This window comes from Notothenia rossii, assembly GCF_949606895.1.
Source record: "Notothenia rossii genome assembly, chromosome: 5".
Classification (NCBI taxonomy): domain Eukaryota; kingdom Metazoa; phylum Chordata; class Actinopteri; order Perciformes; family Nototheniidae; genus Notothenia; species Notothenia rossii.
This window is the reverse complement of record NC_136903.1, coordinates 47,526,829-47,549,572: the sequence shown is the minus strand read 5'-3', so window position 1 is coordinate 47,549,572 and position 22,744 is coordinate 47,526,829. Positions and strand designations below refer to the sequence as shown.

The 22,744-nt window shown below is 43.9% G+C and overlaps 2 protein-coding genes across 3 annotated transcripts in view; both read right to left on the bottom strand.

Moving 5' to 3' along the window:
* The window catches only part of LOC307039451 (receptor-type tyrosine-protein phosphatase gamma-like), a 1,005,384-nt gene that overhangs the window by 55,214 nt on the left and 927,426 nt on the right, over positions 1-22,744 (bottom strand). Inside the window, exons 16-19 of the mRNA XM_079681553.1 lie at positions 22,324-22,424; positions 21,408-21,492; positions 20,100-20,234; positions 19,335-19,469 (exon numbers count right to left, since the gene is read on the bottom strand). Of these exons, the coding sequence (XP_079537679.1) occupies positions 19,335-19,469; positions 20,100-20,234; positions 21,408-21,492; positions 22,324-22,424 (456 nt within the window). The remainder of the gene's footprint in view (positions 1-19,334; positions 19,470-20,099; positions 20,235-21,407; positions 21,493-22,323; positions 22,425-22,744) is intronic.
* On the bottom strand, positions 8,726-12,466 carry LOC307039442 (zinc finger protein 862-like). Of its 2 annotated transcripts, XM_079681536.1 has the most exons (11): positions 11,621-12,466; positions 11,370-11,540; positions 11,104-11,279; positions 10,851-11,026; positions 10,582-10,751; positions 10,233-10,471; positions 9,888-10,145; positions 9,595-9,804; positions 9,288-9,518; positions 9,019-9,171; positions 8,726-8,951 (listed from the first exon to the last, which is right to left on the bottom strand). In XM_079681536.1, exons 1-11 carry the CDS (start codon positions 11,658-11,660, stop codon positions 8,775-8,777), a joined length of 2,001 nt encoding a protein of 666 aa, XP_079537662.1. In that variant the 5' UTR covers positions 11,661-12,466; the 3' UTR covers positions 8,726-8,774. The 2 variants fall into 2 exon arrangements, with proteins under 2 accessions (XP_079537662.1, XP_079537661.1); XM_079681535.1 differs by having other exon boundaries at positions 11,104-11,540; positions 11,621-12,463.

Here is a 22,744-nt window from a genome sequence, read left to right as displayed (position 1 = left end):
CCCAGGTCCGGTGATTGGTGCGGGTGGGGATGGATAGGAGGTTGGCTTCTGATGAGCGGAGGCAGCGGGAAGGGGTGTGGTGGTTGAGCAGGTCTGTGAGGTAGGGGGGGGCCTGATTGTTGAGGGCTTTGTGAGTAATGAGGAGGACTTTGAAGTGGATTCTTTGACGGACGGGGAGCCAGTGGAGGTTCTGGAGGATGGGATTGATGTGGTCTTGTGAGCGGGTGTGGGTGAGGAGGCGGGCAGCAGAGGAGGTTGGATGGTATGCCATAGAGGATGCTATTGCAGTAGTCGAGTCGTGAAGTGATAAATGCATGAATCAGGGTTTCAGCAGCAGAGGAGGAGAGTGATGGGCAATGTTTTACAGGTGGAAAAAGGCGGTCATGGTGATGTGATTTATGTGGTCGTTGAATTTGAGCTGACTGTTGAAAATGACTTCGAGGTTGCGGATGTGAGGGGGGGAGATAGAGTGTGGCTGTCAATGGTGAAGTTGAAATTCTGGATGTCTTTGATACGGGATGGGGGGCCGATGATGATGTCTGATTTGGCACTGTTCAGTTGGAGATAGTTTGTTTGCATCCATGCTTTTATTTCTGAGAGACAGTTGGTGAGAGTGGAGTGTGTTGTGGGGGTGATGGTTTTTGTCGAGATATAAAGTTGGATGTCATCGGCGTAGCAGTGAAATTGAAGGTTGTGGCGGCTAATTATTTTGCCAAGGGGGAGCATGTAGAGGATGAAGAGGAGGGGGCCAAGCACCGAACCCTGGGGGACGCCTTGGGACAGAGGAGCAGTGGAGGAGGTGCAGTTGCTGATGTTGATAAACTGATGTCTGTCTGTGAGGTAGGATTTCAGCCAGGAGAGTGCAGTGTCAGTGATGTTGAGTGATGATTCGAGGAGGGACAGCAGGGTGGCGTGGTTGATGGTGTTGAATGCTGCGGTGAGGTCGAGGAGGATGAGGATGTTCAGGTTGCCGGAGTCAGAGGAGAGGAGGAGGTCGTTTGTGATTTTGAAAAGAGCTGTTTCGGTGTTGTGTTATATATTTATATATACTGTGCTGTATATCATACCCCTCGTCTCGCCTCCCCGCTTTATGTTGCAGCCCAGGAGCCGGGTTGTAACATATGGGGGCTCGTGGTTGAACCTGGTCAGTGGAGTTAGTTTTCGCAAATGGAGTATGTTGTTGTGAACGGAGCGCACTGTTTGTTGGGAGTAGCTTTGACGAGGGTAAGTGAATGTAGTAAGGTAGCTGGTTGTTTGGAATGCGAGTTAGGTGTGGTGCACTGACCATTTGTTCGCGGCAGTCGCGTAACGTTGGTATTGTCCCTGTTAGGTTTCAGTTTGGTCTCCCTTGGAGGTCGTAAGGGGGGGGGTTGTAGTGTGGTGTGAAAGTGGTTAGAGCTATTCGCTCGGGAGCACGCCGAGGCTGCAGGTGGAGTTGCCGTTTTTTCGGTTGCTTCACCGAGCTTATGGTATTTAGTGCGTAAGTACCCGCCATAACTAGCACCTGAAAACTAGCGGGGAGTTTAGCCAGTTACTGTGAGGCAGGGCCGCGGTAGAGTGTAGGCTGTATAGTAGCGTTAGCGTGCCACACAGTGTTGTCATGATGGAGAGTGTGGAGGAGTTTGTGAGAGCGCCTACAGAGGAGCTAGAGGAGCTACTGGAGGGCTTCTCACGTGACCAGCTGATCTGTGTTGCTGAACATTTCCGCTTGGATGTTGTGGATAAAAGGATGAAGGAAAACATAAGGGATTGTTAGAGCAAATCTGTTAGCGTTAGGTGTTTTCAAAGGGGGAAAATATACTGTTGATCCTGGCAGAGACAGTGTCAACATGTCTGGCTGCCGTGATACAGACCGGACTTTTGAACAGAGAGAGAGACTGTTGCTTTTGCAGGTAGAAATTAAAAGGCTTGAGTTAGCGGAGCGGAGGTTGGGTTTTCCTGCTGGTGGTGTAAGTCAGTCCTTTAATTTCCCTGGTAGAGCTAATCCATTTGACGTTGCCGGTAATCTGCGGGTTGTGCCTCAATTCAATGAGCGGGATCCATATATATATTTCTCCTTATTTGAGCGTGTGGCTGAGAGCAGAGAGTGGTCAGATGCTAATAGCACCTTATTGCTGCAGTGTGTGCTAACAGGTAGGGCCCAGGAAGCTTATTCTGCTTTAACGGTGGCGGACAGAAAAGTGTATCTAATGGTTAAAACTGCTGTGTTGAAGGCTTACGAGTTGGTCCCTGAGACCTATCGACAGAGGTTCAGGTCCTGGGAGCAGTCTAGCGGACAGACCCATGTTGAGTTTGCCAGGGATCTGGTTACCTTTTTCAGTAGGTGGTGTAAATCCCTGAATGTCTAAACGTATACTGCAGTATGTCAGTTGATGGTGTTGGAGCAATTTAAAAATTCTGTACCCAGCCACATTGCGGTTTACATCAGCGAGCGCAAATTGAAGACTGCTGCAAAGGCTGCTGCACTGGCTGATGACTATGTGCTAACGTACAGGGGCGGTCGAGTTTTCAGGGGCCAGGATGAAGCTGGTATGTATCGTTCAGCAGGGAGATGGGAAGAGAAAGCTAATCCGCACTGGGGTAAACCTGTGCGTGAGATGCGAGGTCAGCCACAGGGTGATTCGGAAATCTGTCATTTCTGCAGGGAGAGAGGGCACTGGAAGGCTGACTGTCCAAAAGCTAAGGCTAGCAGGGGGGACTGTCTGGGCCAGTTTAACTCTGCTGCTTGTGCTGTGTCTGTGGTACCCTTACCTGTCATCTCTCCCTGTCAGCAGATTAATGAGCCATGCGGGTGGAAGGACCCACTGTTTTCTGCATTTGTGTCAACCGGATACGTGTCATTGGTGGGAAGTGATATCAGCGTGCCGGTAAAGATTTTGAGAGACACTTCACCCATCCGTTAACGCAGAGGAGAATGCCAAGTGCTCTCCTGGAGTGTTGGTGGCTTGCTCTGTGACCCGTGCACAGGAGGAGTCTGAGCAGGGTGAAGAGGTCAGTGAGATAGATTATGTGGTTATTCCTGACTTGTTGTTGTCTGTATCCCGCAGTGAGTTGGTGATAGAGCAGAAAGCGGATGTCTCCCTCAGTCCGTTTTTTTAGGCAGTTCTCTCCACCGAGGATGGTAATGGTGTCACCAGGGGTTGTCAGCTGCAAGGGGGATTGCTGGTCAGAAAGTGGTGGTCACGTGGGAAAGACTTCATTGGTGAGCCAGTGTATCAGATTGTGGTTCCAGTCAGATTTCGTGAGGAGGTCCTCAGGAAAGCGCATGGGCAGTCGGGACATCTGGGTGTCCGTAAAACATGTGGTTACATGTCGTGGTATGTTTTTTGGCCTGGTCTGAAGAGAGATGTGTCTCGGCACGTTAAATCATGTCAGACAGGTAAGCCAATTCGGCAGCAACCTGGGGGTCAGGTCTTGGGTTTGTTGCAAAGGGCTAGTTTGCAGTTTCTGGAAGGACATTCCGGGTTCTTCCAGGTGCTTGGTCAAGGGACTGGCCAGAGTGGTCTTCTGTCCACGCCAAAGTATCGGAGAAGAGCTCCTAGCTATTTAGGTAGTTAACGGTGTTCTAGTGGAACTCCTTTCTTATGGGTGTGACGAACCCTCCACACCATGTGGGGTGCCGTCTGGTTGTGTGTGTGTGTTTGTGTTTGCAGGTTCCATTGCCTGACAAACTGCACCTGGCCGGAAGCCTTCAATAAAGAGCCCAGCCGGATACGTCGCTCTCTGTCTCCTCTGGGCACTTTCCCCGTGCCAGCGTCAGGGACCTGTTGCTGGTTCCTTTTGTTTGTTTTTTATGAATAAACGAACATTATATCATACCCCTCGTCTCGCCTCCCCGCTTTATGTTGCAGCCCAGGAGCCGGGTTGTAACTCTTTTTGACCATTTTCATAGGAATTATAGCAATATCGTGTTTTACAGTGGGGGATGCGTTGCCATGGAAACGGCATATGGTGAGATCTCAGATTTGGCGTAAAGCTGTTGAGCCATGGACCGGTGATATTTGGTGACGATCGGACTGTGTCCATTGGAGTTACAGCGACATCGTGTTTTATGGAAAGGGATGCGTTGTAAAGTAACCTGTATAACCTGTTTTTGTATAAAACGGCTTCAACAACTATAACCTCGGCCCGACATATCTTAGGAGCCAATAGTCTTGGGAAAGGAGGGAGTCTTTGTAAAATGTATGCTTGGGAAAAAGAGGGAGTAGCGCCAGGTGCAAAGATAAAGATTGTTATGTTCACCCAATGTTGACTCCATGAAAATGGCCCATGAAAACGGCCTTGGACTTATCAGCGCCAGACTCCGAATTTCTCACGCTCTGTTCAGGAGTGGAAGACTCTGTTCCCGGGCAGCAATGGCTGACTCACTCTGATTCGCTGCCTAGGGCTCGCCCAGAAGTGAAACCGGCCAATGGAGAACTACCAACTCACTGTCTAGGGGCCCGCCCAGGAGTGAAGCAACCAATTGGAAATATGAAGGGAGGAGCAACCGACACAACTCCTCCCCCAGAAACTGTATGTAAGCTGTCCAATGTTCATGCTCGGCACTCTTGTTCTGACTGACTGTCGTGGTACGTACATCACACGGTGGTAGGACTTGAGTCCGGAGTGCTCTGTATTTTGTACTGTTGCAGAGTACTCTGTATTTTGTATTGTTGCTTTTACCATTAAAACAGATTATTGTTTTATCCTTTATCCCGGTGTTTGAATCCTTCTTCCTTTAACTGACCACTCATCAACGGACGGCGCGGAGCAGAGGTGAACCTACCACCACCACCATTGGGTGGCGCTCCAACAGTTGCCATGGTAACACCACATTATGTAACATCAGATTTGACGTAGAGCTGTTGAGGGCCACAGTGTTAACCATCATGTGATGTTTGGTTGCGTTCTGAGTTTGTGTTTGAGGTGACGACATTGTGTGTCCAGAGATCAAATGTTACCATGGTGATGTGCAGTAATCAGTGATAGGAGAGCCTTTCCATTGTTCTGAATGAGAGATAAACCTCTTACATGTGAACGTTTTGTTGAAGAACCGTAGCAGATATCGGTGAAATTTCAAAGCGTGAAGCTTCTCAAGGACCTTGAGTATCTGAAGTGTACATTTTGTGTACTTTCGGGTCAATAATCTGCCCTTTTTGGCAGATTAACTAAAGGTGTGCGGCTGCTGCTGTGAGGAAAGATCACGCTGAATTTACAATGGGCCTTAATGGAGACATGTTGAAGGTTTTTGTCACTTCACGCCCTCAAGAGGCATTTTTTCTATTAAATTATTTTTTATTTTCCAACCTAGGAGAGGTTTTCCTAAGTTTTTCATGAACAATTCTGTCTCAGGAGTGTAGGGTTTGGGAATTATGGCAGGTTTAAAAAAAATATGAAGGCGAATTTCAAGCTGTCCTCCACTCTAGCTGTGACATCACGCGCTCTAGCCTTAACGAGCTGCGCAACACACACTAATGTTAAAATCTAAAGAAGGCCTCTTTACCAAGGTCTGAACAATGTTTAATATTTCTAAAAGTATGAATCTGATTTAAAAGTTGTCAAACACGAATAATGTCAGAAAGATGTGTAACATTTTAAAGTTGGAATGAGGTTTCTGAAGGAGTGAAAGTATGAAGGAACAGTTAGCAGTTGAAGTCGCATGAAGATTTTTCAAGTCTGAAGAGTTTCTCCATTGACTTCCATGTTACAAATGTGATGAATTATGGGATATATCCCTGGAATTATGAAAGTTATGAATGAGAAAAGTAATAGTCATTGATTCCCGATCGAGCTGAACGTTTTGATGTTTGAACAGAGTTTCTGCGATATGGAATGCAGCAGAAGAGGCGCAAAATGACCCGGCGAAATAATAAGAATAAAGAATTTGTGCGTAGAAGAACAAGTAGTTGGAATGCTGTATCAGCATTCCCACTAAATAACATAAAACATAATATCAAATGAAACCCTGTTCAGTAGAATACATATTGTATATTAGAGTAATGATATATAAATAAGTGGATGTGTGGAATGAAAAGATGAAAAGTGTGTTATTGACGTGTGTGGTTGTTACGTGCTCCCTTTTCTGTTGTCTTCTCTGTCTCTCTGCTGCGCAGGTACACCTGGTCCGCCCTTGGCTCCGCCTCCCCCAGGTGTCCTAATTCCATTCAGCTGGGGACTTAAAAGGGGAAGCTGGAGGAGAAGAGGTCTCTCCCCCGACCCTGAGGCCGGAAGACACTGTTCGGGAACAATCTAGCTGGTGTTTCAGATCTGTAGCCGCTGTGTGTTATTATGTTAAACTTGTGTATTCTGAAGGATCACATTACATTACATTACATTACATGTTACTTGTTGGACGGTTTTATCCAAAGTGACTTACATACTCAATACTGTGGACAATCCCCACAGGAGCAATTTGGGGTGAAGTGTCTTGCCAGGGACACAACGACATGCTGACTGCAGTGGGGTTTGAACCTGTGACCCCCTGATCCCACCACCAAGGCTTTACCCACTGCGCCACACGCCTCCTCAGGAGGATCTGATAGCATTGTATTTTCTTTGTCTCACCCGTAGTGACATGTTAGACTTTTGGGTAGGGGAGGGACGCCTGGGTCCTACGGCCCGTGGTGTGGCTGGCCCAAGGCACCCTTCTGCTTTTGTTTGTTTCTGCCAGTCCTCCAGACCTCGTTCTTTTGCCGGTTGGCCTATGTGTATTACGGCTGTAACCCACAAATAAATGGCCGCCGCTAAGTGCTTAATGTTTGGTGTGTTTTCTTTTATGTTGCGGGTCTCCCCACGAGCCACTACCACTGAGTAGAGGGCGGGTCGTAACAGTGGTGAGGTCAGGAGTTCAGCCCTATGGCCTATGGCAGGGGTGGCCAACCCGCAGCTCTTTGCCCAGTTTCATGCAGCTCTTCAGTTCATATCAAATGTTATATGTGTGAGTGTGGGGGAGAGACTCGGACTCCTGACAGTTCAACCTGATATTTTTCTGTTAAGTATTGAATGCTGATAATTCTGACGTAATTTGGTCGGTCAAAGTTGTTTGGGCTCGGATAAAATCGCTCCCTTACTTTCGTCCCGTGTTACTTTCGTCCCGGCTTTCCCTACGTGTGTATGTGTGGTGTCAGGTGTCAGTATGAGAGTATGACAGCACGTCTAATTTTTATGTGGCCAAAGAGCCAATCACAATAATACCTGTGATGCAGTGAACCAATCACCTTTGAGGGGGGGAAAACCTATCGTTGATTAAACACTATCTGACCATGAACTGAGTTTGATCCTAAAATGTCAGGGAAGAAATGCACAGTCAAGCGAAAATATGAAGACGAACATAGGACGTTTTTAGTAGAGTGGGAGAGTTCATATTTTTATATAAGCCATTTTGCCTTATATGCAAGACAGAATTTAAGCCCCTGTCACACTGTCCCGAAATTGACACCCGATGGACACACAAATATGGAATTGTGAATTTCGCACGAAGAGGGCCCCAAACCACACACAAAGGCAACATTTACATTACATTTAAGACATACAACTGCAACGAAAGTAACACAAACAATGTTAAAGTATTATGATACTGTACTGATATTTTCCGACTTTGTTCTTTACTTTCTTCGTCTTTATATGTAGAAGATATTAAGTTTTCTCCGTCATGTTGTTTCCATAGCAACAACAACTTCCTCGCCTTCAGAATAATATATTATATCCTTTTTAGTTTCACAGAGCACAAATTGGGTTATTTACTTAATATGTTTACACGATTTTGTTGTGCAATAAAACAACCAGATGGACACACGATAAAGGAAATGTTCAAATTCGGCTCTGATCGTAGCAACATCGGGCCATTCGTGAGGGCATCTTAAGCCATCTTTGGCATGCCAAAGATGTTGCCATCGCTCCCGAAGTTGCTGCCGGAGCCTGAGAAACTCCACCGGTGGTCATACGATGGCTTAAGATGCCATCACGAATGGCCCGATGTTGCTATGATCAGAGCCGAATTTGAACATTTCCTTAATCGTGTGTCCATCGGGTGTCAATTTCGGGACAGTGTGACGGTCGCTTAACCCATTTCAAGGCTTCAAATCTTCAGCGTGTAAGAAATTAAAATTAATGTTTAATGACGTAATTTAGTTTAAACATACAGTACGCTTAAAACTTTTTTATTCTGAAAACATTTCCGGTTAGCATTCGTTTGTGGCTAACGTTGTTGCTAAAGTTTATTTTGAAAAGCTTTACCGGAAGAAGTCTCCGGAATATCAACAGTGAGCTTAACTTCCATTTTTTTGTTAGCAACAATTACAGCCGTTAAAATTCATTAAATAAAAAGTCATGAAAGAGAGTATGAGGAGAGGAGGTGTGTGGAGTTATACAATGAAGACACAACGTCTAAATCCTCTGTTTTACGCGATATTGGACATAGAAAACCGAGGTGGGAGGTCCCCCTGCGTCACCACAGCCGCCATTGAAGAGGAGGAGCCAAATTATGAGATATATAGTTAGGTGACGGAGCTTTGTTCGCTCTCTTCTCCACGGCCGCGACTGCGAGACGGCAGCTGCAGCTCTCTCGAACCACCTTCTGTTTGTTCCATTACCACACTACTTAATTAAAGTAACCCAGTGTTTCCCACAGATCTGAAATATACTTGGGGGGGAAGGTGCCAGGGGGGGGGCTGCGAGCGGAGCGCGGTGCGGGCGGACCGCGGGGCGGGCTTTGTGATGTGCAACACATGTGACAAACAACAAGTTTTAACAACATGTTTATTCATTAACTTTACATTACTGTATGGCAATATTCATTTTGTACAAAGATGGCACTGTTTGTCAGAGCACTTAATCCGTCTGGGTTTGTTGAAGAACAGCTCCAACGCCTGTGTGTATGGGAACGCCTCTGGTGCTGGTCCACTGACTGCTATCCGCATACATGCAGCCAGGTGCTCCCCTTTCAGTCGGTTTCTCATGTCAGTTTTCACCTGTAAAACAGACAGTTTGTTTTAAATGAACTATACAGAATGACATGCAACAGGGAATGACACTTACCCTGTTCATCGTAGAAAAATCCCTCTCGCAGTTTACACTGGAGACAGGGATGACCAACCCCACTGAAGAGAGAAGGCTGAGGTTTGGGTATATTTCTGCCCATTCGTCCTTCTCACTGGCCAGGAGCTGCATGATCTCAGCTTGTGTCTTGTCCTTCAGAGATTAGCCAAGGCAGGGCAAATGAGTATACAGTATAATTGAAACATTTACAGATGTCAAAACAAGCAATTCTAACCGTCAAGTTCATATTAATTTAAGTATTTACCAACCTTAAATGTTCCTTCAAGAACATGCTGCTTGTAGGAGGTCCACTCTTGGATAACTGTGGCATCCTGCCCTGGGATGAATTTGTTGGCAAGGGTCTGCAACATTGAAATGTTGGTTACATCATTTGAGGTAACTGCCTTTGGACCCAGGACACTGAAGGCCCCCAGCACTTCAATATGCTGGAACATGCTCTCAATGTTGCTCTCCAGGCTGCAGATGTAAGGTTTGAGGACCTGGAATGATATTATACATTTTTCAGTTCAAGGAAAATAAATATTGGAATGTAAAAGTAAGAAGGGATGTATTTACGTCTCTGACAAATCTGGCCCACATATCTTCCCGGGGGCGCTCCAGAATTCCGTGTCCCCTCCTGATCCTCTCCTCCTCTCCGGCAATGCTAAACGCCCCAAGTCCACCTGGGTTGTCCAAGTCTTGGTGTAGGCGAGCAAGGAACGTTCCGGGGAGTGGGGTCTCGCCTGCCTCCAGAATTCTCCTCAGAGTAACAAGTGTGACTGGCACCTAAATGTGGAAAAAGACAACAATATAATAGGATGGATAATGCAAATAACTGGGAGCATCAAATGCATTTCTTTGTAATCTACCTGCTCCTTTATGTGGAGAAAGTTCACATCAGCTCTCTGAAACACCTTGGACAGCATTGCAATGTGGGGCAGCACATCTGCCTGAAGGTAGAGGGCAGCCACAAAGCGGTATGTGGCACAGAAGGTGTATAGACCTTTGGCCACTGGGCACTTCCTTGTGCTCGCTTCTTCCGCCAGAGCAGCCAGCACAGCTGGAAGGTTCCTCTGGAGGTTTTGAACGGCTAGGTGCTGCGATAGCCACCTTGTATCTTTCACCTCCTAACAACAAGTAGAAACACTGGTAAGTAAAATATATGTAAATAATATGACACCACAATAGTATTATGAAAATAGGTGAAAACACACCTTGACTTTCAAGTCGTTCAGACCAAGAGTGGTAGCGGCAGCACTCAGTGTGGCTGACCTATTTGCACTATTTCTGAAGAATAGGTGCAGTTCCTGCAGGTGGTTCCTGAAGTTTGCCATATACCTGACAGCATTTGAGGCATCTTCGCATGCCAGTGCTAGTCTGTGAGCAGCACACGCTACAGAAACCAGCTTTGGAAAACTGTCTGTGAGCTGCTTTGCCACTCCATTCAGACGGCCTAAGTTTAAGAATTAAATGCAGTGTTGAGGGCGTCATTTTGTTTCCTTTAATAACAGCTGACAATACACATTTCACACAATCCATTAGATTTAACAATAAACTCCATACCCGTCATCACTGCTGCACCGTCTGTCCCGAGTCCGTAGAGCCTGTCTACCGGGAGATCCTTCTTCTGTAGTACACTCTTGATGGCAGCAACAACGCTGTCAGCTTTCCCATCTTCCAGAGTTACCAGGTCAAGGAAGTGGTTGAAAACATAACCCTCTTTATCCAGGTGTCTAAAATAAAAATGTATAGGTTTTCACACATATTAATAAATATTAAGTTTAACTAGGCCTTTATTTAAATGCACATCATTCCTTTAAAAAATACCCCACCTAACATGTAAATCCAGCTGGCGGTTTACAGATACATCTGTGGTTTCATCAACCTCTAGGCTGATTGCTTGAGATGACCTTATCTCTTCCAAAATAGGCGACTCTACTATCTCTGCAAGGATCTCCAGCATTTCATCCACTATTCTGTGTGATTGATAATTGTTTCTTTGATCCACCTGAGAAAAAGAGATCATTTAACATTTAGCTGGTTAAAGTTCTTAGTTTCACAAGCATCATTTTGTACTAGGTTTACCTTCAGCTTTTCAAAGTAATCACAACCCAAAAGCTGAGCTAAACTTAAGAGCTTAGGGTAGTTGGTGTGGTGAGCAATCTCGTTCTTTACTAGCCAGTAAAGACATTTGAATCCACCTATGATGGCCTCATGCTCCATAATAACTGTGGGCTCAAAAGCCTGCATCACTGAGTAGCCTAGACCAAGGGCAAAGACATAATTCATTATATGAGCCAAACATGGTTGATAGGTTGCAGAAATTAGCTTTACATAAAAAAATGATATACCTGATGCAAGTGAGACCTGATGCTTAACACTATATTGATGAGGCTCTGAGGAGATGTGGCGCTCGATATAATCCTTGTGGAAAACAAGAATCCCAACTTCTATGAAAGCCCGTTTTAAGGGGCCTTTCTTTATTGGAGGCTTGTGTTGCCTGCAGATTCGGCAAAACATTCCTTTTTAAAAAGAAAAACGTGTTAATTCTTACAAAAAATAAGTTTTATTACAAATATGAACTTGCAAATGCCATTCATACCATGCTGGGTGAGGTAGAGCCAATTCTTGAACTGTGGCATTTTAAGCCAATCAGGGTTCCATCCTGAGTGGCGATGCTTGGAATCTGAAAATAATGCATTGGTATTACTGCATTTAAATGGTAGAGTTCTCCTTGCTATTATACTATGTCTGTGTCTGTGTCTGTGGTGCTTGGAACTGTGCTGCTTGTTCACCTGCACCTGCTTGTACCACACTGGGACCTGCTGCTGCTTGTATCACACTGGGACCTGCACCTGCTTCTACACTGAGACCTGCTGCTGCTTCTACCACACTGGGACCTGTTGCCTCTCCCTCAGTACTCTGACTAGTTGTGCCAGCATCTTCACTGACCACCGGCTAGAATTGAAAACAAGCTTGAATCTAGTTTGGTCTCTGCATTGCAACTCACTGTTGACTGAAATTGTATAATTTCAGGTCAAATGAACCGACATATATCATTATTGAGACTTATGCATTTATTATTGCCATTGCAAGCAAAATGCTAACATTGGCTAAGTTACCTGTGGTCTCTCCTCGTCTCTCCTCCTCATCCTCACGCCGTATTCTCTTAAAATATTTTTGAATACTCATATCTGAGGAGTAATGCAGGGGAAATTAACAGTCTAACCTTAGCTAAAGTTAATCTGTGTCCTTCTAACTGGCATAGCCCGAAGAGAAAACGAATTATAATCTTTTTTATATTTAATTTAGCACACGTAACTTGCACGCAGCAAAGTAGGCCTGGTTACGTTAAATACACTCTTAGTTGCCACTAACTTCAAATAATTCGAATCTCCTACCAAAGTCAGAAAACAACAACACAATAAGGAGAAAATAGTTACTTTACCTTAGTGTCCGCGTTTTCTAAATTAACGTCATCTTCTCCGTTTCTCGTTTCCCTCCACGCGATGGCAGCACCAACAGGAGGTGTCGAGCGAGGGATCATACACTAGTTAATCGATCGCAGAGCGAACAGGGGGGGATTATTGTCCCCTAGTTAATCAACCGCAGAGCGAACAGGCACAGGAGACGTAGAGCGAGGGCTCATTGTCCATTAGTTAATCACTCGCAGATGGCGTCGCTCGCGGACGGATACAAAAAATAAAAAAAAGGTCCGAAATATACTTGGGCGGGCCTTAATATACCTGGGCGGCCCGCCCAAGTATTAACATTGTGTGGGAAACACTGTAACCCATTTGAACCTTTTGAGAGACTCCATTGGTCTCCTTATTTTAAGCTACTCTCCTGGGACGCGAGAACAACGAATACTTCTAATAAGCGCCATTTCACCTCACTCCATGCTAAAATCGACCAGGACTTCCAAAAAGGTACGGAACATCGCAAGCGGAAGATAAACACCTTGAAAAGTCAGGCAGAAAAGCAGACACAGTTTTTCAAAAAAATAATGAAGCACTCTGAGACCGTAACGCTCGCATCTTATCAAGTTGCTTGGAACATAGCACGAGCTAAAAAGCTGTACAATGAAGGGGAGTTTGTTCAAAAATGCCTCAGTAACGTGGTTGAAATCTTGTTTCCAGAAAACAAAAAACTGAAATAAGCGGTATCAGACGTCCAACTGTCCCGCCACACTGTTGAACGCAGAATATCGGACATTAACACCGCCATTGAAGCTCAGTTACACTCTGATCTTCAAACATGTGAATTTTTCAGTGTGGCATTGGATGAGTCTTGTGACATACAAGCTTCAGCTGGCAATATTTGCACGATCAGTCTCAAAGGATTGTGTTATAAAAGAAGAACCCCTTGATATTGTGATATTAAAAGACAGAACCCATGGCATGGATGTAAAATAAACAGTGATAAATGTGTTTTTGAAAGCAAATGTGCCCAAGCAGAAACTAACTGCAATAGCCACGGATGGAGTGCCACCTATATTCGGATCTGTGAACGGGCTTGTGGGGCTGTGCAAAGCTGACAACACATTTCCCGAGTTTTGGAAAACTGCATCATTCACCGGGAGCAACTTGTGTCCAAATCACTGAATTTAGACAACGTCATGAAGCCTGTGATGGAAATCGTAAACTACATCCGCACGCGTGCTCTTAACCACAGGCAATTTAAGAATTTCTTCGCTGAACTCGACCAAGGGCTTCCAGGAGACCTGCCGCTGCACTGCGCTGTGAGGTGGCTGTCTAAAGGAAAAGTGCTGTCTCGCTTCTTTGAGCTGTTGGATGCTGTGAAACTGTTCATGGAACAGAAGGACAAGGATTATCCGGAGCTCTCAGACCCCAAGTGGATTATGGAGCTGGCCTTTTGGGTCGACAGGCTGTGTCATCTGGACCGACTGAACCTGGACCTGCAGGGAAAGTAAAAAATGCTGCCTGACCTAGTGCAAAGTGTATTTGCGTTTGTTAACAAACTCAAACTGTTTAACACATCTTCAAAAGGGAGAATTAGCATTTTCCTTCTCTGCTAAAAGCAGGCGCACAAGCCACCGGTGCCACCCGGAAAAAGCAAACGGCCTGTTATGCAACATTGGTTGAAACTCTGCAGGAAAACTTTGCGACCCGGTTCCATGATCAACATGTGAAAAGGCCACAGATTACGTTCCTCGTCGATCCGTTTAATGCTGAGACGGACTGTTTGAAAGCCCCGCTAGTCAAGGACGAGGCGGTGGCCGAGTTCGAGATGATCGAACTTTCAAAGGATGACCGACTGAAACCTGTTCTGACGGAAGGGACCCTTGAGCTCTGGAAAACTGTGCCAATCGAAAAATACACCAATGTCAAACGGGCTGCGCTCAAGCTACTTTCAATGTTCGGGTCAACATACGTCTGTGAGTCTGTGTTTTCTACCCTGAAACACGTGAAATCTAAGCATCGATCTGTTCTGACTGACACACATGTAAGAGAATTGCTTTGAGTGGACACAACCGAATACAAGCCAGATTTGAGGAGGATTGTTCAAAGCAAGGAATGTCAGAAGTCCCACTAATTTAAAGTAAGATAAAAAACGTTTTCAATTCTGTTCACTGAGAGTTTGTGTGTGACTGCACACAATGTTCATTGTTATGTTGTTATGTTAACTGGCCTCTGAATACTGGTAGGAGAGGTTTAATTCAATTTCTGTCAATATTATGGTGTGTGACATTTACAATAAATCTGTTTGAGCAGAGCTATGTGTGTCTCTCTGTGTGGGGAGGGTCTTTGAGTGTGTGTGTGTGTGTGTGTGTGTGTGTGTGTGTGTGTGTGTGTGTGTGTGTGTGTGTGTGTGCAAAGTTTTAGATTGTTATTTTATCTGGTTGAGAGAGAGAGGGGAGGAAGAAAGTGAAGAACCACAGAGAAAGGCTGAGAACAAAAGAGAGAAGGGGTAGGCTACAGCCATACCAAGAAATGGCTTAGCCCCACCATGACAAATGATGTTAAATTAAGCTAAATAAAGTCTGCCAACTCGCGCCGAGTAAATTGCACAGACAGCAGTTAGTAAGATTGATTTCAGTAGCCACTTCTGGAAATACCGAAGACTAGAAACGATTTTGAAAACTTTTGTCACGTAGTGATCGTCTTCTCAATAGAACATCTTTGATAATGTCTTCTGGCCAATCAGAATCAAGATAACGGCGTGGTGTTGTTGCAGGAATTCCTGACGGAGAATACTTTTGCTGGAGTACATCTCTATATACATCGTGTTGATAGAAATCAACACGTAATGAAATAAGACCCCATGGTTTGATGATTGATAGGTGTGTGGGCTGTCTTTCATTTTGACACCCAGAACAATGTTATAATAAACAAACATACTGTATGTTAAATGGATATATCCTCCTTCTTTCATTTATCTTTCCATTCCCACAACAATATACATAAAGAAATTGCATATTTTGGACATAGTTCGAATGGTGATTAATCATGATTAATACATTTTTAAGCTGTGATTAATCTGATTAAAAATGTTAATCGTTTGACAGCCCTACTCTTTACACATCCATTTTTACTCTTCAATACTGCAGACATGCCCAAATACCCTTATTCCCTGACAGTGGCTGTGCCAGGGGGATGCTAGGGGGGTGTGTGAAATCCATAATTTGAAAAAGGATTGATTAGAAAGTAATATGCTACAGTACAGTACAAGTAGCCTACTTCTGGGTCTCTGTGTTTCCTTCAAGCTCTGCTCTGTGTGTGTGTGTGGCACGAGCCGTTTTGTGTGCGTGCACGAGAGAGAGAGAGAGAGAGAGAGAGAGAGAGAGAGAGAGAGAGAGAGAGAGAGAGAGAGAGAGAGAGAGAGAGAGAGAGAGAGAGAGAGAGAGAGAGAGAGAGCGTGCACCGGTACCGGATATCGTTGTGGTTAGCATCTGGTGCTAGCTACGCTAACGGATACAAGGAGCTTTTTCAACAACAAGGTGGAGGGAGAACTCTCTCCTGTCAGACTGAGAGACCGTTTCTCAATCGGGAGGAAACTGGCTTCCAAGCCAATATTTCAAGGATGCTACGCCATCGAGTGCCGCAGAAGGACTGTTCCAATCTCCAGCATACTTGGAATTCCACCGAGGCTGCGTCCATGGTTTGGGGGAAATTTCGAGGCTGCACATGGGTAGACTTTGCGTCCTTAAAATCCCCACAATACCCCAGCTGCTGGAGGAAATGTGGTTCTCAGGTAGCACATCACTAACATTTGTTTTGGGCTTGCCCTTTAATAGTAACTTTTGGCAAAAGATCCATATCGAAATTGAAATAGTACTACAGGAAAAAATCCCTTTAAACTGGGACAAATGTCTATTTGGGCTCATACATTCAATCCCCATAAACTCCAAAACAAAACAATTATTTGGAATTCTTACTGTTGCAGCAAAAAAAGCAATAACTAGAAAATGGCTCTTGACAACTGGAACGACAAAATCCATGAAATCTGTTTGAAGAAATATGGAAAAAGTGGAGAATTTACATATCCCAAATGTACATATACACCGATTTAATGTATATGTATAGATGTGTATGTATGGTCACATGTATGTGTATTGAATGTATATATGTATGTTGATATGTATGCATGTGTAGACATTTGTTATTTCAAACAACCCCTGTGTAGTTTTTCGTTTATTTATTTTATTTTGACTAATTTTGTTTGATATATAATTTTTCACTTTCGGGTCTCTAAAAATATATGATTTGAAAAACTGTACTTGTAAAAAAAAAAAAAAAAAAAAAATCCCCACAATGCTTTGCGCACGGACCAATTTCCAAAACCCTTGCGGAGAATGGCTGAACCGACGCAGCACACATTTATATGTAAGTATGTAGAGGCGTAGAACATGTGTTGGTAAGTATGTCACTTTGTTACATTTGTTATCACCAAAAATGTGTTCAGTGAAAGTAAAGCAAGTTCATAATTAGATAGACATCGTGAGGTATTTATTTTCGGTACAGTTTATGTTGAAACCGTTAGAGAGAGTGGCACACTTGTTAGCCTGTTCCATTCTTCTTCGTTTTCCGAAGTCGTGGCTTGGAAGCATACTTGCTTTGTTTCTGAAGGAAGTGACTTGGAAGTACGCAACTACCAAGGCATTATCCTCGAGATTGAGAAACACCCACAGTCTCAGATGACCTCAGCTCAGGTGAAGTAAAGGACTCTCAGTGTTGATAGTTAACTTTAGTCTAAGTTATCTCAGTGGGTCTCAAAAACGGTTTGGTCATGATTAATGTAAATAAGTATTTCTGAGGCACACGTTTATATGATCATTATAGGTATAAAAAAACAAGACCATAAATGAAAAACAGGTATGAAATACTATATGACAGTAAAACAAGAATAGGCCTACAGTTTAAAAGGAGTGATTTGTAAAATACCCATAAAGAAATAGAAAATCTGTTTACAGTTCTGTTTCATGTTGAGAGATGCATCCATAGATCTCTTAATGTTGGTCTCGAAGTGCACCAGATTGATGCATTTAACTTCAATATAAAAAAAAAATCGTCCCGGGGGAGCATGCCCCCGGACCCCCCTAGAGGAGGTTAGGTTCAACCCTCATTGCAACAGTCAATTAAATATCAATAGCAGTTTTTTTAAATATTGAAGTTAAAAGCATCAATCTGGTGCACTTTAAGAGCAACATTAGGAGATCTATCATGGATACATCTCTCAACACCAGAGGTCGCGTTGACCGAATATTTTGACGGATTTTTTTTAACAATGACGGAAAAATCTGAAAGCAGTCCGTCATTTTGACGGATTAGAACAAACTCGGAACAGCGCCAAAGTTTCCCCGCAGCGAGGCTCCGGTGTTAAGCATGCCTGCCAAAAAGGAAATGATACCGTTTTCGAAACCCAACTTTGCCGTACAAATCATTGAAATGTTTTGGCTTTACGTGTGTGTTTTGGCTTTACGCTGTGTGTGTGAGTGTAAAGGCCGACGGGTAATACTGAATTTTGACGGACATTTTTTTCCTAAAAAATCTAGCGTAACCTCTGCTCAACACCCATATGAAACAGAACTGTACACAGATTTTATTTTTCTTCATGGATATTTTACAAATCACTCCCCTTTCAAACTGTATTCTTGTTTTACTGTCGTATTTCATAACTGTTTTTCATTTATGCTCTTGTTTTTTTATACCTATAATGATCATATAAACGCGTGCCTCAGAAATACTTATTTACATAAATCGTGACCAAACCGTTTGAGACCCACTGAGTTAACTTAGACTTAAGTTAACTATCTAAACACTGAGAGAGTCCTTTACTTCACCTGAGCTGAGGTTATCTGAGACTCTCAGTCTGACAGGAGAGAGTTCTCCCTCCACCTTGTTGTTGAAAAAGCTCCTTATATCCATTAGCTTGGCTAGCTAGCACCAGATGCTAACCACAACGATCTCCGGTAGATACCCACCGGTGCGCGCGCTCTCTCTCTCGCACGCTCGTGCACAAAATGGCTCGTGCCACACACACATAGATCAGACCCCCCACCAGGCTCTCTGTGCTCTGTGACTAGCAGAGATGGGGTCGTTACAAAAAAAAAATATATATATTAAATATTACTTTAAAAAAAAAGTAATATATTACACTACTTTGTTACTCTTTACATAAAGTAACTTGTTACTTTCCTCGTTACTTTACTCGCTGAGCACGTACGAACTGCGCATGCGTGAGTGGCAATAACTCTCCTTACCACTAGGCGGCGGTAGTGTGTCATTCAAAACAGGCAACAACCGGAATACAGAGAAGAAGAATAGACTACGTGTTATAAACAAACAACAAAGCGTGTGCGTTAGCTTCACCTTAGCACGTGTTCTTTGCAGGTGTTCTTTGCAGGTGTTTGTTGACGTTTGACGAGGTGTTTACAGCAGTGGATAACAGCTTCTGGCCTGGACACAGTTTGTACCTCACCGTCACATTCCTGTCTATTCTTCGGACGAACTCAAAATAATGGGCATACCTCCACCCCTCGAAAGTTATCGCTGACTCAGCCATGTTTATGCAGCACTGCACGTGGAGATGTGGACGCACAAGTCGCGAAGATAAACCACATATAAACCTGCAGCGAAAACCCCTCTTGTCTGTCAGTGTGATTATGACTGATTTTTAGTAAGTAACGAAGTAACGCGTGTCGGGGCAATGTTAGTAACTGTAGTGTGATTACTGAATTATAAAAGTAGCGCGTTACACTACTCCGTTACCGAAAAAAGTAATGTTATTACACACAACTCTGGTGACTAGCACCCTCCCACCCCATGCTGCCTGTGTTGCTTCTTCCCGCTCACCTTTTTGACTTTAGTGTTCCGAAGAGTGAAGCGGCGCACCGTATAGCAGGCGTGAACTTTAGAGCTCTTCAGAGTCACCAGCATGTTGCCGTACTCTTCACTGTTCTCTGTCGGCCAGTACTGGTCACATTTTCTCTGTAGAACAAACACACACACACATGAATCAGATAAATAGTGCATGTGCATTACAATTCTGTCAGTGTAACACGTTTCTGTGGAAACGTTTTTCACACATCTAAAAAAGAACAAACATGAGATTGAGAACATTTTTATTGATTTATTTGTGTACTATTTTTCTTTCTTGTTTTCCTTCTATATTTGGCTCTGTAGATACAGCTACATGAAAATTTAAATGGAAAAACTGTTGCCTAAAATGAGAATATGTGTGTATAATGAAACTGAGATTTAAAGAAAACATGAGACTGATTAAACTATTAAGCTGCCCTGATGTATTATCCCTGAATATTAGTGTTGCCTTTGTGAGCAAGTACACCAGAACCATGGAATTGGCTAATCTATAAATAGCCCTAATTGTTGTTTGATTGTGTTAGTTACAATGTGTTTTGAAGTCCAAATGACTGCAGTGAGAAACTAATTTATCCTGAGTAGCAGGGAATAATGCTTTCTTTTGTCTTTCCATTTAGTGTAATCACTGTGTAATGGGTGGGGTGGGGGGGGGGAGCTTTTGACAAGTTTTGCAATTTTTTTAAACCTCCCTATAAATACACAAATATACATTGAGTCTGTGTGAGATTCAGAGCGTACCCGGCCTTTCTCCACTAAGTTGGTGATCATGACGATGACGCCGGTATTTTGCTCCCACACCATCCGCCAGAAGTCTTCAAAGGTGGACTTGAGGGGTCCCTGGGCAGCAATGTAAGCTTTAGGCTTGTTAAAACCCTAATGGATGAATAACAAACGACATAATTCATCATTACAGTCTGAAACTGGAGATTATATCTAAGATATATACCTGGAGTCTTGATTCTGTGCCATCATCTCCAAAATCACACACACACACACACACACACACACACACACACACACACACACACACACACACACACACACACACACACACACACACACACACACACACACACACACACACACACACACACAGGGTTTCAACAACTAATCGACTAGTCGACTACCTTTACCACTAGTCGGCGCTGTAGGCCCTAGTCAACTAGTCGTGAAAACAATGGAGGTAAACGAGGTGCTGCAAAATGCTACAAAACACGTCCGGCATTCTTATGTATGGCAGTACTTCAACGAAGATGTAACCAATTCCACAGTGAAGTGTCAGTTGTGTACAGCTGTACTGAAGTACAATACAAATGCATCTGCTATGCGCAACCATCTGAAAATGAAACACCCGCTGCCGACAGCTAGCACTAGCAGTAATGCTAGCACCAGTGAGCAACGGACCGGCGTCAGCACTGAACAGAGGCAAACGAACAGCAAGAAAACACGGGTCAACAGTGATGCGGATGATGAGCTACGGGATTACTGCCAGCGGACACCGCATATCCTCACAATGGATAATCCACTGGAGTGGTGGGCAGAAAACGTGCACCGCTTCCCCCGCTTTCGAGGAGCTACCTGGCTATTCCAGCCACAAGCACCCCGAGTGAGAGGGTTTTTTCTCTGGCAGGCAACACTGTCACCCGAAAGCAGTCAAGCCTCCTTCCCTCACATGTCGATGCGTTGGTGTTCAAACCAAAAATATGGAAAGGTGGACGTTATCGTGGAGGACAGCGAATAAAGTGTTGGGCAATGCGCTGTTGCGCACTGGATTTACGTGGCATTTATGTAAACAAGAGTTTTTTGCTGTCGATTTTGGTGAGTCCAGTTTGTTATTTACTCAGCCATGTAACACAAATTAAAATGCAGTGTTTAATGTTACTGTATGAGTTCCAATAGAAAATACAGTTGTAAACCTCTCTTTGTGTGTCTTTATTATGACGTAACGACTAGTCGACTGCTATTTTGAAAAACGTGTCGACTAGTAAATATTGGTAGTTGTGAAACCCCTAACACACACACACACACCAGTGTTGAAGTACTCACATCCACATAGTTAGCGTTGATGTAGTCTGAGTGTTTGGAGTCCTTCCCAGCCAGCGGCCTCAGCTTCACCCTGCTGTGTGGTCGTCTGAGGAGGAAACAGAGTGGCACACACACACACACACACACACACACACACACACACACACACACACACACACACACACACACACACACACACACACACACACACACACACACACACACACACACACACACACACACACACACACACACACACACAGAGTGTGTTTGTGTGAATGAGCTCACACACACATCTCTCCATGTCATGTTGTAATGTTGGGACCTTTCCAAGTCACCTGCTGCCAACCACGAAGCACATGCACCTCTGAGGTACACACTCTGGTCTGTGGTGTAGCTTTTACACACTTTTAAACAGCATGGGACTGCCTTTAGCTCCCAGAATGCACCCTGATAAACATAAGACTGAGCTGCTATCTCACTCTGATTCTTGTATGAGGCATGTGAAATATTTATTACAGAATCAAGTATTCATCGGCCTGAGTGTGGCGTTTTAGCACAGCAGGGTTTGTGGTAGTTTGTTGGTCTGGTTAACCATTAACACACTAAGTGTTTCAACAAAAGTTAAACAAAAACTAGAAAACATAATAAACTGGGTGGAACTGGTTGCAACATTAGTTACCACTTGGATGAAAAGCGTTTGACTATAATTTCAGAGCTGAATATGATTTTCATCATAATGCATGAAACATATGGGAAATAATGAGAAGAGTCTGTCAGATTTGTGGACTGGCTGAGTCTGAGATCTCTTCACATCTTACTACATTTAAATTAAAAGTGTCTTATATTTACTGCAGCAGATTGAATTACAGGATATGTGTGTATTATATCAAGAACATAGAACATGGTATACATTATGGCGTGTTGAAGTGTGTACTCACAGGCTATTATGTTGATATATCTGTTCTTGTGCTTGTTGTCGGGGTGGTTGGAGTGCTCTGACGTGAGCTTCATATCCGCAAGGCACCGTTGAACCTCCTGGACAAGGACACACACACGCACGCATGCACAAACCGCTTTGTCATTCTGATACAGTCTGTACATTTGTGGTTTGCAAGGTATCCTAAACTTGTTGCATTTTTGAAAATGTACTTTGGATGTCAAATGCTTAATTTTTTTAATGAGCATCACTTTACGATTTTTACTCAAGATATTCCTATATCTAAATCTCTCGGGGCTGCTACATGCACTTCAGACTTTTTTGGGAAAAGCCAAGTGTACTATTGGTCATGTGAGACAAGAAGGGATCATTTACACAAACAGATAGTGTTTTATTCCTTTTTACACTTTAGGAATCA

Coding starts and splice junctions, on each gene's coding strand:
- LOC307039442 (XM_079681535.1), bottom strand. CDS start 11,660: ATGCCACAGTTCAAGAATTGGCTCTACCTCACCCAGCATG. Junction 9,805..9,887: donor TTCTCCACATAAAGGAGCAG/GTAGATTACAAA, acceptor TTCCACATTTAG/GTGCCAGTCACACTTGTTAC. Junction 8,952..9,018: donor ATTTTTCTACGATGAACAGG/GTAAGTGTCATT, acceptor TCTGTTTTACAG/GTGAAAACTGACATGAGAAA.